The 14,674-nt window shown below is 36.4% G+C and overlaps 1 protein-coding gene across 3 annotated transcripts in view; it reads right to left on the bottom strand.

Moving 5' to 3' along the window:
• Positions 1–293: 293 nt before the first annotated feature.
• The window catches only part of LOC118537897 (uncharacterized), a 220,984-nt gene continuing 206,603 nt past the window's right edge, over positions 294–14,674 (bottom strand). For all 3 annotated transcript variants that reach the window (XM_078069978.1, XM_078069977.1, XM_078069980.1), the window contains 2 exons: positions 3,639–3,712; positions 294–1,023 (listed from right to left, as the gene is read on the bottom strand). In XM_078069978.1, the coding sequence (XP_077926104.1) occupies positions 947–1,023; positions 3,639–3,712 (151 nt within the window). In that variant the 3' untranslated portion in view covers positions 294–946. The remainder of the gene's footprint in view (positions 1,024–3,638; positions 3,713–14,674) is intronic.

Below are 14,674 nucleotides of genomic sequence, written 5' to 3'. Positions count from 1 at the left end.
CCAGGGTAGACAAAACTTGAAGTGGGAATTGGAGCAAAAGAGGTTGTCTCTCTCAGTGGTACCCTACAGCGGATTACAAGAGGGTGTGAACTCATGATATGTAAGTAGAAAAGAAAGGCTGCTAACATCAGTTCTATCTTTAAGGAAGTCTGGGCTCTGCTTGGTGTTTGGGCTGAGATACAAAACAATTTCTCTATTTTCCCAAATAGTTCACCCCTCCTTAATTATAGCTCTCAGACGAATGTTTTGTTACCATCAGAAAGCAGGCAAAGCAGGAAGGAAATAATCAGGCATTTTCACTTAGAACATTGAATTTTAATACCGTTTTTCCTCTTGCTAACAGACCTTTCAATTTTACTTCTTACATGTTTTAAGTATGATCAATTTTACCTTTCAAGATATTATTCCTCATCCATAAAATTACACAAAAATTGCCATAAACAAGCTGACTGAAAAGGAACAATCGTTGTACCTTAAAAAAAATAACCTTCATGTTTATAGAAATAATAAAGCCCATGCAGTACTTCTTTTAAAGATCTTGCTCTAAACAAACTGAATTATTCATGCACAGAATTGTACAGCATTAGAACACCTGTTTTCAATCATGCATAATGTAAAATCACTCATTACCTCACAAGAGCCTCTACATCTCCAGCAATCAAATGGCATTGAAACAGCAAAACAGGTGCCTGGCAGGTGGATCCAAGCAGATGTTTTTGGCTTGCATGCCTTTTCTTGTACAGGTGTGATGATCTTGTTTTCAACTGCATAATTGCTATTTAAATAGGTACTATTTGATTCTTATGTACTTTAATATTTATTTTTGCTTCTTCAATTCCTCTCTCTTTGCCACTGCCTGGGCTTGAGGTGGATTTGAAAGCTTTGGGGATCCTGTGAGGTGGAGAGATGCCAGCTGAAGGGGCCCGTTCCACTGTCTTTCACTGACTTACATGACGAAGGGATCTTCTGTTAAAAGTACGGCTTCTGAGTGAGCCCATGGAGTTTCAGCAGCATGGCTAACTACTGAGCAGGAAAGAAAAAGTTACTTTCCCTTGTTAGGTATCAGCCAAAGTCATATTTAACCATTTCCACTTGCATACCGTGAATTTTAAATGAAGTCAATGCAAATCCATGAGTGCAAATCAGAAAGAGAACATCTTTCTTCAGCTGCCGATACACAATTTATTGAACTTCTACAAAGATAGCTCTGTGTGTATCTTCCTTGTGAGGCGTCAAATTCATTTGCTTAAGCATGTTTTAGTAAAACATCTTTAAGTCTCAGCTGAAAATAGGGTTTTCACTTTGTACTAGATTTATCCAACATAAATTCATTCAAGCAGAGTAAGTAATGCATCTTTCAACAGGGAGTGTTGCAAGCACCTTATTTCCCTGTTTGTTTAGTTCTTCCTTTAAAAAAAAATGATCAACAAATTTATCAGCGAAAGGTGCCATATTGAAAGATGCAAAGACAGGCAACTTTATTTTTGATAACAGGTGCAGCATGAATTTGTGTGGTGTTCCATCCTTGCTGTCATTCTCTGCAAATCTTTGTGCCTGGTTTTCATGGGTTTACAGTGAGTTAGGCTGCCAGAGTGCAATTACAAGTCCACTCTGCTGACATAGTTTGAGGTTTGGGCACGCACATATCTCAAAAACTAAAGTCACCATCATGCCAGGCAAGTGAACACATGGACCATACCAAGAGCAAAATATGGCTTTGACACGTTACATTATACCACTGGTATTTTGGATAAGCTATGAAAAATATCCAAATATTTCTATGTAAAGAGAGCAATGTTTGCAGTCGTCCATATATTGTATCAATCCCAATACAGTTTCTAAGTATCTGAATACATGGGATCATTCATGAAGACCAAACACCCAGAGATAGCCACCTTTCTTTTCCCTGTTCCTCAAATGGTTTGGCTCTATGTAGACATGGCCCTGATATTAGTTATCTATGTAATGCCCTTTCAAATAAATAAGATTGTAGAGATATATAAGATTGTAGCTATTTTACCACCTGAAGTGTTAGAATTACTTGAGCTAATTTAATGGATTTTTAAAGTCAGATCAGAAAGTTAACCCACAGGTCTTATATTTTCACCTAAGGACCGGTAACTTGCTATATGAATGATCATAACTTTCTCTTGAGGTTGATCTCTAGCATAAATAAAATGAAAATAAAATGTCTGTTGCAGCATATAATAAGCTTATAGATCCAAGTCTTTCATATCGCTTATATTTATTCTACTTATATACTAGTTATTGATATTTTATTACTATAAATTATTTTAACTATCAGTTCCCCATGAATTAAAATCTGATTCCATGAACTAATCATCATCATCATAATCAATCACAATCACTATTAGCACACCATTACCACCAATTATTGAACACCTTTTGTGGGCCAAACATGATATTAAAAACTTTACATGCATTATTTAAATACTATGCTATATTATACATAATATGCACATTATGTTATCTTTATAATGTTTATAATGAGTGTATTAGAAAAAATCAAACCTACCAAAGTCAGAGAATATGAAATCCATTGTTAAGTTTTGGTTTCAAGTTCTTTCTCAGTATAATTAATTTGGGCTTGTCAGGTAGCGTTCTGAGCTTTCAATACCTGAGGAGCTGGATATAAATTTGATATGACACTCTATCATATCCAGTATGTGGCATTGACAGAATAAAGGCAAACTAGTTCTAAAGAAGATATTTTCAAAACATTTCCAAAAGGCTTCTCAAATATAAATGTTATCCTAGAGATATGGATCCACTCTATTCTTAAGTGTGTGTGTGTGTGTGTGTGTGTGTGTGTGTGTGTTTGTCTCTCACATACTTACCATTAGTAATCCATTTTTGTTTTTCAAAATGCAAATACATACTTAGGGCTGACTAGCTCAATGCAAGGATGTGCTTTCCCTAGACTAACTTCTACTTTTTTTTTTTTAAAGATTTTATTTTATTTATTTATTCATGAGAGACAGAGAGAGAGAGAGAGAGGCAGAGGGAGAAGCAGACTCCCCGCTGAGCAGGGAGCCCGATGCGGGACTCGATCCCAGGACCCTGGGATCATGACCTGAGCCGAAGGCAGATGCTTAACCATCTGAGCCACCCAGGCGCCCACTTCTACTTTTTAATACAAAAACAAACAACACTCTATATCATCTATAATTAGGTAGCAATAGCAACTGAGAGAACACTAAATGAAGGCATTAATTACAATATAATTGAACAAAATATCTATAATAAAAACATAGAAGGTAAGGATATTTTTAACTTGAAAAATACCAAAATGTATTTGGAAGCAAATTAGAATAGGTAGGAAAATAGAGCAGATAAAACATGTCAAGAAAGCTCACGGGAGTGTGGAGCTTCAGTAAAATAGAAATTTAGGACAACAGAGGACTAAGAGGTCATCAAAAAACAAATAGCTACATGGTGACTTTGACAATAACTCATTACTGATATTTTTTGAAACTTTTGAAGTGTTGCTTAAGTGTGTTCCCTGAATTTATCTTGACTTTTTTCCACTATACACAATTTATATCATCCTATTATTTACATTCTTCTACATATGCGTTAGGACCAGCTGACACTGAAATGAACTGGTGCAAGCATACCAGGATGGATGCCTCTCAGGAGGGGTGACCGAGTTATTACGGAATTCTGCCAAATAGAAGGAAATGAAACCACGCTGAAAAGCAAAGCAAAAAATTAGGAGTTCAGGGATGAAATATTTTACATTGGACGTTAAATTGTATTTCCTGGAAACAGATAAACAAACAAACAAATGAAACATTTAAAGAAATACTAATGGATTTTTTTCTTCCCAAAGAAATTAGTGCCCCGGAATCTATTTGGAGATAGTAAGGATTGTGGTCAATAGCTCCCACAAACTACCTAGTCTTTAAGGTAATTCCCCATGCTCCAGAATCACTCTTTTCACCAGAGATTACAAAAATAACTTGTGGAGTAACTACCTGCTTGCTGCAGTTCCTTTCCTCCTAGCCTGCTTCAAAGGTGTCTCAAGGACACCTTTCTTCAGCTGAGGTGGAGAATGGCAGGAGAAAGAAATACCCCAGTGTATACTGAGAAGGTGTGGAAAATGGACATCCACCTCATTGACTTGGAAGGAAACCAGTGTCCAAAAGCAAGTCGTAGCTTAGAAAACTAGATGAATTTATTTTTCTAGGAAATACTACACACAGAACGTTGAGGAGAATGGGATAAAGAGGCACAGAAATATTCAAGGAAAACAATTTCAATCTCTTCAACTCAATCACACACTCCAAAGCTAAGCTATTTCAGCGTTTTACGTAAAAATGACATTTTTGGAGATCTATCCCCCAAGACGCCCAGTCCCAAAGAAGACCTTTGTTAACAGTACAATCTCAATTTTAATAGAACTCCGGTACTAAGCAAATTTCCTTACAAATCTACTATAAAAGCCACAAAAAATTTAAAGAACAAAACTATAAAGGGTAGTTGTTTTAAAACATTAAAAGGTGTATTTTATGGCTGAGTATATCTTGAAGAAGTTGAAGTTGGTGGTAGCCACTGGTTTCATATATATGTGACCTGGTTACCCTCCCTCAGGCATCACAGGCTTCCATCTGCCATAGAGCATCTCTTTAATTTGTAATAACGGCAAAACTGGGTTGGTTTTCTGGTTCTTCCCCTTGTGACTCTACGTAGATTTCCTGAGCTTTCCAAAGTTGAGACCCTTCTCCATGTATAAGGCTTTGAGGATAAGTGTCCACAGGGTCTCCTGCCTCATTCATTCTTTCATGCCACAGTTTGCATTTCCCATTGTCTATTCTATGACTCAATTTCCCCAAACCAGTGCCAGTTTTCGGTGTTTTCTCTCTCTTGGCCAATAATGAGTATTCATGAAATTCTACTACTAGAACTGAGTAATTTGCCATATGTGTGCAGTGCTACAGTTTTTTACTGTCCTATAGATATAAAGTCATGGTCTTTTCTACATCATCCATATAAAAATACCTTTTGAACCACTAAACAAGATCAACATTTTCCTGGATTTTTCTTTACTTATTTTCATAAGAATTGTTTTTCAACACCTATTCTCTTGAAGCCTGCCTTTAGAATCTTTATGCCCTGAGTAAATGAGTTTTCCAACTTTTGGGGGAAGTTTGCTTTCTTCAAAGCTAGGGGACTTGCAAAAACCTGTTCATAAACTGAAATAAACTCCAGGTCACAGATTTGCAGCATCGACTAGAAAGCCAATGACCTAGGACAGCATATCATGTCAACTCAAATTATGACTGGAGTAAAATGCACACTAACTCCAGTATCGAGCTATCTGGGCCCATTTCTTCAAGAATCTAATAACTGTCCAGTTTTCCAGATGTGTTGCTCTCCTCCCCTAGTGCCCATTTTTATCACACCTGGATGTGAGGTGCCAATCAATTGTTTGAAAGTAATTCGATCATTCATAGTGGACCATTTGAATGGCAGCAGGAATAGATTATTACCAATCCATAAACAAGTGGTAAATGTTTGATAAGATCAGTGTAATATGATCATATCTTCTATCTTGCTCATATTAGTAGACATTCTGTCTAAAACACTTTTATTCATTCTAAAGTAGATGGCTAACTTTCAAATGAAAGAAAGGAAATTGACTAAGGTAGTAAAAATAGTGTAATGAGATGATTCAAATGGTCTTGTAGGATTTTAAAGTTTCTCAGTTATCATTTTGAATATCAAATCTTATTCTATTACATATGGGCAGATAGAAGGTTAAAGTGGCTTTATACTTGGTAGAATGCCATAGCTATATTTTCTGCTTTTAACATTTTGGCAAATAATTGAATTAATATATTGTGTTTTCCGTCTAAGGATTCTTTGTGGAAAGAAATTGTTCATGTTCTTACATAAAACATGTTTCTGTATGCAATTATCAGTCATTTTTACTACGGGCACATGTAAATTCTCTGTTCATTTCGGACTGTGTAAGGCAGCATTCAATGAAAATTAGTCAGCTGAATTAAATTTACAGGAAAAAGCTAAGATTTTCACTTAAAATCTTATTTCATGTTATACTGAGTTAATTTTTCTTAACTCAGACCAAAATTAAATTTAAAAGCTTTATGAAGGCAATGAAGGAAATGTTATTTTGGAAAACTTTCTTTTTCCCTAAGTACTTTATAAAGTCTCATTTAAAATCAATCATACATTATTTAACCATTATTTATCATTTTTTAAATTTTTTTGCTAATATGAGTGTCTATAATATCTAATATCTTTAATACTATTCAAAATATATAAATAATGTTGTTAATGTTATTCCTTATGAATACTTATATAAGACAATAAGACAATCTTATTTCTTACATAAAAGACATTAAAGTAACTGTATATCCAACTCAAAACTATACAAGCATTAATTATCAGGAATATTCACATATTTAAGAATTTAAAGTTGTTCCACTGTGTTTTGGAGTAAGGCAGTAGAAGGATGAGTTTCTTCTTGGTAAAGTGAGAAAGGTGTTTAATACTACCATAATCAATTTACTTAGTTAACTGCATAATTAAGTACATTTTCCTTTGTATGTAATGAACCCAAGAGAAAATATTAAGTCAAAATAGCAGCCCTAGTGAGGTACCAGAGGTCAAATATTAAAGTACTTTGTTTAGTAAGAGGTAATATAATATCACATTCAACAGTCAAGAAATACCGAGTGCAATTGCATTTGCATTGATATTTCAGGAACTTGGGATATATCACTGGACAAAACAAGTATCTCTGCCTTCATGGGGCTTAGAGTCCAGCAAGAAGAGACAGGAAACGAAAACCCAAACATACTAAGTAAGCGGACTACATGGCCCATTAGAAGGTGGTCTGTGGTACAGAAGAAGAAAAGTAGAGCAAGGTAGGGAGGAATGAGGCCACAAAGTGTAGGGTGTACAGTACAATATCAAATGGGGTGCTCAGTGCAGGTCACCCCATTCAACGGGAGATATCTGAAAGAGGTCAAAGAAATTAACAAAGGAGAGATCTAGGAGAACGGTATTCCAGGAAGAAGAAAGAGTTAGTGCCAAGGCCATTGGGCAGAAGCAGGAATGCCAGCTCAGCTAAAGCACGGTGAGTGTAGGGGAGGACTGTGTGAGGTTACAGAGGTAATAGGGGTCAGATCTTTTAGGTCAGGGTCAGCAAACTTTACTGCAAAGAGCTGAATAGTAAGTATTTTAGGCTTTGCAACCCACATGGTCTTTGTTGCAACTGTTCAATCCTATGTATGGAGTGCCAAATCAGTCACAGGCAAAACATAAATGAATGTGAGTGGCTACAATCCAAATAACTTTATTTATAGAAACTGAAAGTCAAATTTCATATAATTTTTACATATTATATAGTATAAAACTTGTTTTAATTATTTAAAAATATACTACTAGGGGGACCTGGGTGACTCAGTTGGTTGGGTAGCAGACTCTTGGTCCCAGCTCAGGTCATGATCTCAGGATCCTGGGATCGAGCCCTGTATTGGGCTCCATGCTAATTGTGGGGGAGTCTGCTTCAGGATTCTCTCTTTCCCTCTGCCCGCCCCCCCACCTCTAAAGTAATAAATAAATAAATCTTGCAGTGTATTAAAATGTGGTGGGCAGATTTGGCATGCAGGCCGAAGTTGCCAACCTGTCAACCCTTGATGTGACATCTTTGGTCATTGTAAGGACATCAGTTCTTACTGAGTGAAATGGATGAAATGAAGTTTTAGTGTGAAATTTTCAGCAGAACAGCATGATAGGCCTTATAGCTTTCAAAGATTATTTGGGTGGCTGTGTTAAGACAAGGTAAGGGGCAAGGATAGAACTAGGGAGACTTGTTAAGAGGCCAATAGAGAATCCCAAGTAAGAGACGATGGAGGCTGAGACCAGGGCAGTAGTAGTAGAGGAAGGTAGAGACAGGTGGTCAGATTCTAGACCCGTTTTGAAGGAAGAGCCAGTAGCCTTCCTGACTATTTACGTATAAGGAGTGTAAACTAAAAAAGAGGCATGGAGGTTGCCCCCTGAGCAACTTGCAGAAAAAATAAAGACATTAGGGTCAGATTAATCTTGACCTAAACCCCACTGCACCATTAATGTGATTTTAGGCAAATTACTTAACTCTCTCATGGCTTAGTTTTCTAAGAATAAAATGAGGACAGTAATATCTAAATTACAGTTCAAGTCAAAGTGTAGAGTAAATACCATGGAATGGTAACACTGAACTATGTGACATGTGCTTCAACACTTGTCACAACGAGTTCTTCTACCACCCAAAAAGGCAGGTCATGTCATGTCCTTATTGGGGACAACCTAAGCACACCCTGCAGTGCCACTCTTTGTTGCAGGGCTGTCTTTGAAACTCATTCCCTCTGACTCCAGAAGCCATGCTTTTAACCCTTTATACTATGCTGAAAAAAATGTGACTTATTTTTCATAAAGCCAATCAACCAGCAAATAACTTATTTAACTGGTAGAGCCTATCTTAAAACCAGATAGAGTAGATAAGGGGCTAGACAAAGGAAGCAACAATAATAACTAAGCACAGCGTGACATTTACAGGGAGCAAAAGGATTGTAGTAACTGTGCATGGGGAAGAAATTAGGAAAGAGAAATTTTAAAGCACATAAAAGTTCACATTGGATCTTGATGATCCATGAAGACAATTGCTCTTCCATAGTAAAATCAGAAAATACAAATTCAGTCATTCATCAGATACATATTTTGGAGTGTCAAGAATGATGGCTAAAACTTAGGCATATAAGCAAATAAGCTAGATGTGGCATTTGTCATCTTGTAGAACCCATCATTAGCGATTAATCAGGACTGTTTTCAGTGGGGTGAAGAGAACCTCAGTACTCTTCTTCCAAAAAATCAGAATCACAGTCACATAATCTAGCCTTATGGAGAAAGAGCGCAACTGATTGACACTGCCACAGGAATTCTGTTTGCTCCTTTCTTAAAGGGAGAGTTCACGAAAGGGAAGGAGGGAACACTAAATAGTAAATTGATTGGATTCTTATTTGTCACTTCTCAAACTGAAATGCTCTCTGTAATAGGGTGCTCTCGCTCCCAAATTGTCAGAGCCACAAACGTTAGCCGACACGGAGGGGGTAAAAAAGAGGCACAGGAGAAGAGACAAGAAACTAGCAAGCGCAGTTATGGTAAAGAAACGGTTCTCTCAGAGTACATGTATTGATCAAGCTGAATTTGTTTAATAATAGGAAATATGAAGGCGCACCTGGGTGGTGTAGTCGGTTAAGGCACCGACTCAGTTTTCAGCTCAGGTCATGATCCTAGGGTCCTGATCTCAGGATCGTGAGATCCAGCCCCACAAAGGGCTCCATGCTCAGCACCTGGAGTCTGCCTAAGACTCTCTTTCCCTCTCCCTCTGACCCTCCCCTCCCCGGGTGTGCGTGCTCTCTCTCTCTCTCAAATAAATAAATAAATCTTTAACAAATAATAATAACAGAAAATATGAATATCAATACAAGAGTATATGGCAAAAAACAACCCTTGAAAATGATATGAAGGACGCAGAAATACACTTGCGAATATTCTATAATTTGATTTCTTCATAGTCAAAATATATTGATCTCCACGGGAATATTGACAAGAAAGAAGAAAATATCTTGAAGGAAAGAATGCCACATCAGACCCAGCTCTATAGTAGAAATATGCATGGTTTCAGCTAAATTCTTTGTTTTTCCCTTAAAAGCTCCCGTCCTGAGCCAGGCGTGTCTCCAGCTTTTGGTGGTGCTGTCATGCCCTGTGCACCTAGGATTGCCTGCTGCCTAGTGACAGTACCTCCTTGATGAGCAGGCCGGGGCCAGTCCCAGGCAGCTCCCCTTTCAGCCTGACAGCTGCATATCCCAGGTGGTCTGACATTTGAGATGGAGGCTGTGGATAAGATGGAAGGTGTTTTAGGGGAGAAGTAGGCTGTGAATAACACCAAGACTTCATCCAGATGGAATCACTCATGAGACAACCTGAGATACTCTATTACTGTCCATATGTCTTCTAGGTCTCCAAAGGCCAGCCTCCGTTGATTTATTAGAAACCCACTATTTATGTTTTTGGCTCATCTCACAACAGACTACGGTAAAGGATTTATCAGAGATGCTGCTCTTTCTAGTGGTTATTGGAATTTTATAAGTTCTTTTAAATAAAACAGCCTCCATAAATATCCTAGTAAACATCAGACAATAAAGTAAATATTTGGGGGTGAGATTCAGTCGATTTCCTCTTAATATACACCACCTTTTTACAAGTTTCCTTCTGAGTGCAGCCTCATGGCAAAACCTTTTACGGAACATACCTATTTTAGGTAAATAAATAAATATGAGACTCCAAAGAAATCAAAACTACTAGATATTGCCAACAGTGCTGCTTAAACATTATTTTTCCCTTGCAGATAAACTTTGGAAGAATTATTTCACTGTTTTACCAGCACAAACAGTTGTTATTAGTGTATCTTATTTATAGATGGTTCTTTGAGGGACTATAGTAATATAGCAAAATATCAGTTATTTCATCACATTGGTGAATTTAATGAACCTGAAGGTGTGTGTTATTTTAGCACTCGCTATAGCTCCTGTGAAAACCCAGTGGTGCTAAAATCTGTAAACCTGTCATTGCTTAAGTAATAACCTTGTTAAAAGCATCTTCATTTAACTTACTTTAGCTCCTGCAGGATGTAGGTTTTATTTTATCAGTGCAGAGAGTAGGGGTTTCCAAACCCAAACCACTTATTGTAAATATAATTAATTGTAGTTCATTAATTTATCCTCAGTGTTATTGCTTTTATTTTAACGCTTAGGTTAAATCAAATATTGTCTGGAATCTTAGTACCCATTTTCAATTTTTTACAAACTCTTAGTTTATATTGAATTTCTGTAGTTACAGAAGTAAATTTTAGTCTGCACTAACGAAAGTGTTCATTTTAATCTCTAATACTTCTTTATGCAAGGCACAACAGACTCGTCTCCCTCCCCTATATACACTGTAGATTTTTTAAAAGTGCATTTTTGTTAAACTGCTTGGAATGGATTTGAGTTTATTCTTGCCTTTGAAAAATATGAAGAAAATTGGATATTGATGGTAGGTGTTCAGAATTATCAATTGATTTCTACATGAGCACATCTACAATTATTGAAATGCTGGCAATAAAAATGGGAACTCCCTCCTATTTAGAACTACTCATGGAAAGAGAGGGGAAGGGAAAGGGAGAAGGAGAACCAGAGACAGAGGCAGAGACAGAAGATGAAAGAGGATAAAAACTGTAATTTGTACAATTACAGCCTTAAGGCCAAAACAAACTTTCTATAATTACCTAGACAGGCCAACAGCAAGGTGTATGGTAAAAGCTATATGTTAGCAACCACTTTGAAATTCTTGGCTAATTGCAATAATGCAGTCAGTAAATACTGACACATGTGACATAACCACATATAGAAGAACATTATAAAAGGTATTGGTGGCCAGCCACTGGTTCATTGCTAAGTGAGATTAGTTAAACAGCTACTAGCCTGATAGGTAGATGAAGATTTGTATCAAATTGCCTTGCCCCAAAAGATATCAATAGAATTACAGGATAGAAATAGTATAATAAGTCCATGTGGCAATAAATTGAACCTGCCGAGGTAGCTTTATCTCTGAATCTATTATTTTTAATAAAATTTTTATAAGGTCATGAAATTCTTGTTTGATTTATGTTAAAGTCTTAGAAAATTGGTAGCTGATGTTGTTCACCTCTATAAAAGAATCCCCAACTTAACTTGAATTATGGTGCCTTAAAATATAATATCAAACTGATTATTATAATCATCAAAATATTTTTGTAAAATCCAAAAAAAAAATTGTAACCCTGTTATTGGGCATTCCTTTCTACTCCTCTAATTATAAGTGTTGCTTTTAAATTTGGGGCCAGAAAGAGTGAGGAGCACAAATACATCAAGAACTACAACAATTTCTTGGGTTGTTTTCCAATTTCTTGGGTTGTTTAACAGTGTTTAAACTTAGTATTAAGTTTAATGTTTAATGTTTTATATTTAATGATGTTTGTCTTTTAAATGAAGATTTTTAGAGTTATTAATGTTCAGATTTTTTGAAGTATGGGTTATTCAAATAATAGCATATTTAAATATGTAGTGAAAAAACTAACTTTAAACTTGCATACAAACAATTGCTGATATTCTCAGTCTCTTTTTGTAATGTATCTATTCCTAAAAACTTTTTTTTAGCAATTCAGTTAATGTTTATATGCCTTGAGTAAGTGACATTTTTAATCAGAATATTAAGCAAATATGTTAATTTTTGTTTGGTCTGACAGTTAGTATAGTTTCTAAATAATAGCCAGACAAGAGATTACACAATTGTATCTTTCAATAAGATACACTTTAAATGTACATTAAAGTTAGAAAAATTAAATGAAATTCACACTTATATCAAGGATTTTTTTAATTAAATCTATTGGTTGTTGGTATCTGTGAACTCTTAAGAATAAACACCTGCAGTGTTTTATTATGTAAAAAGGTGGTTTAATTGCATCATATTTATCACAGACAAATCAAGCCCTATTCAGAAGATAATAATGACACAGTAATTGGATCAGTAATTGGTTCAGGATGATTCAATATTGTACTAATAATCATAAATACTGCTGTCTTCTGCTTTGATACAGGGCTGACATGCTAATTTCGATTGGATTTAGAGCAATAAATATTAGTGAACTGAATCTAGTAATAATGTCTAGACCTTTAGTTTGGCTGTGCTAGCCAGAAACAGGTATAAAGCAGGTGCGAAACTTGGAAACATATATATCTTAGATTATGATATGAATTCAGTCAATGTACTTTATTGGCTTTTCTTATCCATTCATCTCTAAAACTAGTATCTTCAGTATAGAAGTGGAGGGGAGTAGAAATGAAGACATTTCCTTATTTTTCTTGTAAAAGTGATCATTTTGTGGGAGCAGTGTAGTTTTTACATTTGATCGAGCCTGGTTACCATGGATGATGTGACATGATGACCTGGTGGGCAAAATTATTCACGTGCCAGTCATGTAATGATGGATAAGAAAATCATTCCCATTACCACACTGTGTTCGGCAGACACTTGGCAGTTAAACAGGACTATTTCTTAGCCAGTGTGGTGGCAGCCTTTCACTGAGAGCCAAAGGAGAGGGAGGCTCATTATGTAGGAAACAATGATCCTTATTCACTCAACATGGAAACTTGCCTTACAAGAGCACATTGGACGGCTCTGGGCTGGAACAAAAATGCCATATCCCCTTTTATCAATGGAACAGAAACCCAGGATCAACATGCCTGGCTTGGAATGCTGCCTACTGGTGATAGAAATGGATATATTCAGGCATTTGTTTATTTATGATAATTTCCATGGATGGTAGTGTTGGGGGAGTGCTTACTGTCTACCCCTTCTGGAATAGGTCTGTTTTGTGGGAGCAGGAGGGGTCAGCTCACAGGTGCCAATAAAGAATGTAACTATGCAGTTTTAACTTTGAAGTTATACGACCGCTGGAGACAACTAATTAGATACGTAATGTTTACCTGACAATGGGAGAATATTTTTTCTATTATTTTTAACCTAAACTAGGATAATGGCATGCAGAATATCTATGCCTAGGACCAAAAGAATGTCATAAGCTACGTATGGAACCAATGTTTCCTGGTAAAGAACTCAAACATAAGGACGCATTTCCTAAGAATAATAGAGGATGATGGGACCAATAAATCTATAGAAGATTTTGACTATCCTGTTACCCATCTCTTGCCTTTGGGTTTTGTTATTTACAAAATGGGAATCTGAAATGGAATTTACTCTCCAATAGGCATTAGGAAGAAAATGAATATAAAGCTTATCAAATTTATTATTTATACAAATGCTCCAGGATGAGTATTGAGATTCTTGCACATAATTTATCTCTCTTCTAATTATTTAAAGAATCTTTGAAGGCAGGCATAGAGTGGAGTGATTATTTTCTCATTGCCAAAGTCAGGCAGGAAGCACAAGTGTATAAACAGTGTGTTGGAAGAAAAAAGAGCCCCCGAAAATACTGTATTGGTGTCCTTGAAGAGATTTTATATAACTCAGTAATTCTCATTCAAGGGAACTGGCTTCAACTTATACTGGTGTTCTCAGTCCTCCCTCTTCATGCAAGGTATGGATGACACAATTTTCTCAGCATATACTCAGTTGAATATTTCTAATGGCATCCATGTTGGCGCTATTTTCTATGTAGGCATGGAGGGATGTCTTCATCATTTGCAGGAGTCTGGGGTTACTGCCAAAGGCAATGATCCAGCTCCACAGGCAAGCGAAATAGATAATTTTGATTCCCGAAGCAGCATTGCATCCAGTAACACCTGAGCAGTGAAAATCCTGTGGTGTCTTCATTCAAGAGCCAGGAAATTCCATGTGTTTATGGAATCAAGTTCTCTCTTAAGTGGAGTGACTGTTTATTGTTAAGTACCCATGAAAGGAAATCTGTAGTCAAATAGCAGCCAGACAGTCACACATTCACCATGCATCTATGCCCCAGTGGCTCCAGTTCTGAACCAACGGCTCAGGAGTTATAGGATAACTAATTCACTCGGTCCTGTGTCTTCAGGAAACTCTATGTGTAGTT

This window comes from Halichoerus grypus, chromosome 4, assembly GCF_964656455.1.
Source record: "Halichoerus grypus chromosome 4, mHalGry1.hap1.1, whole genome shotgun sequence".
In the NCBI taxonomy this organism is placed as follows: Eukaryota; Metazoa; Chordata; class Mammalia; order Carnivora; family Phocidae; genus Halichoerus; species Halichoerus grypus.
The sequence above is the reverse complement of the archived record's forward strand: the minus strand, read 5'-3'. Positions and strand labels throughout refer to the sequence as shown.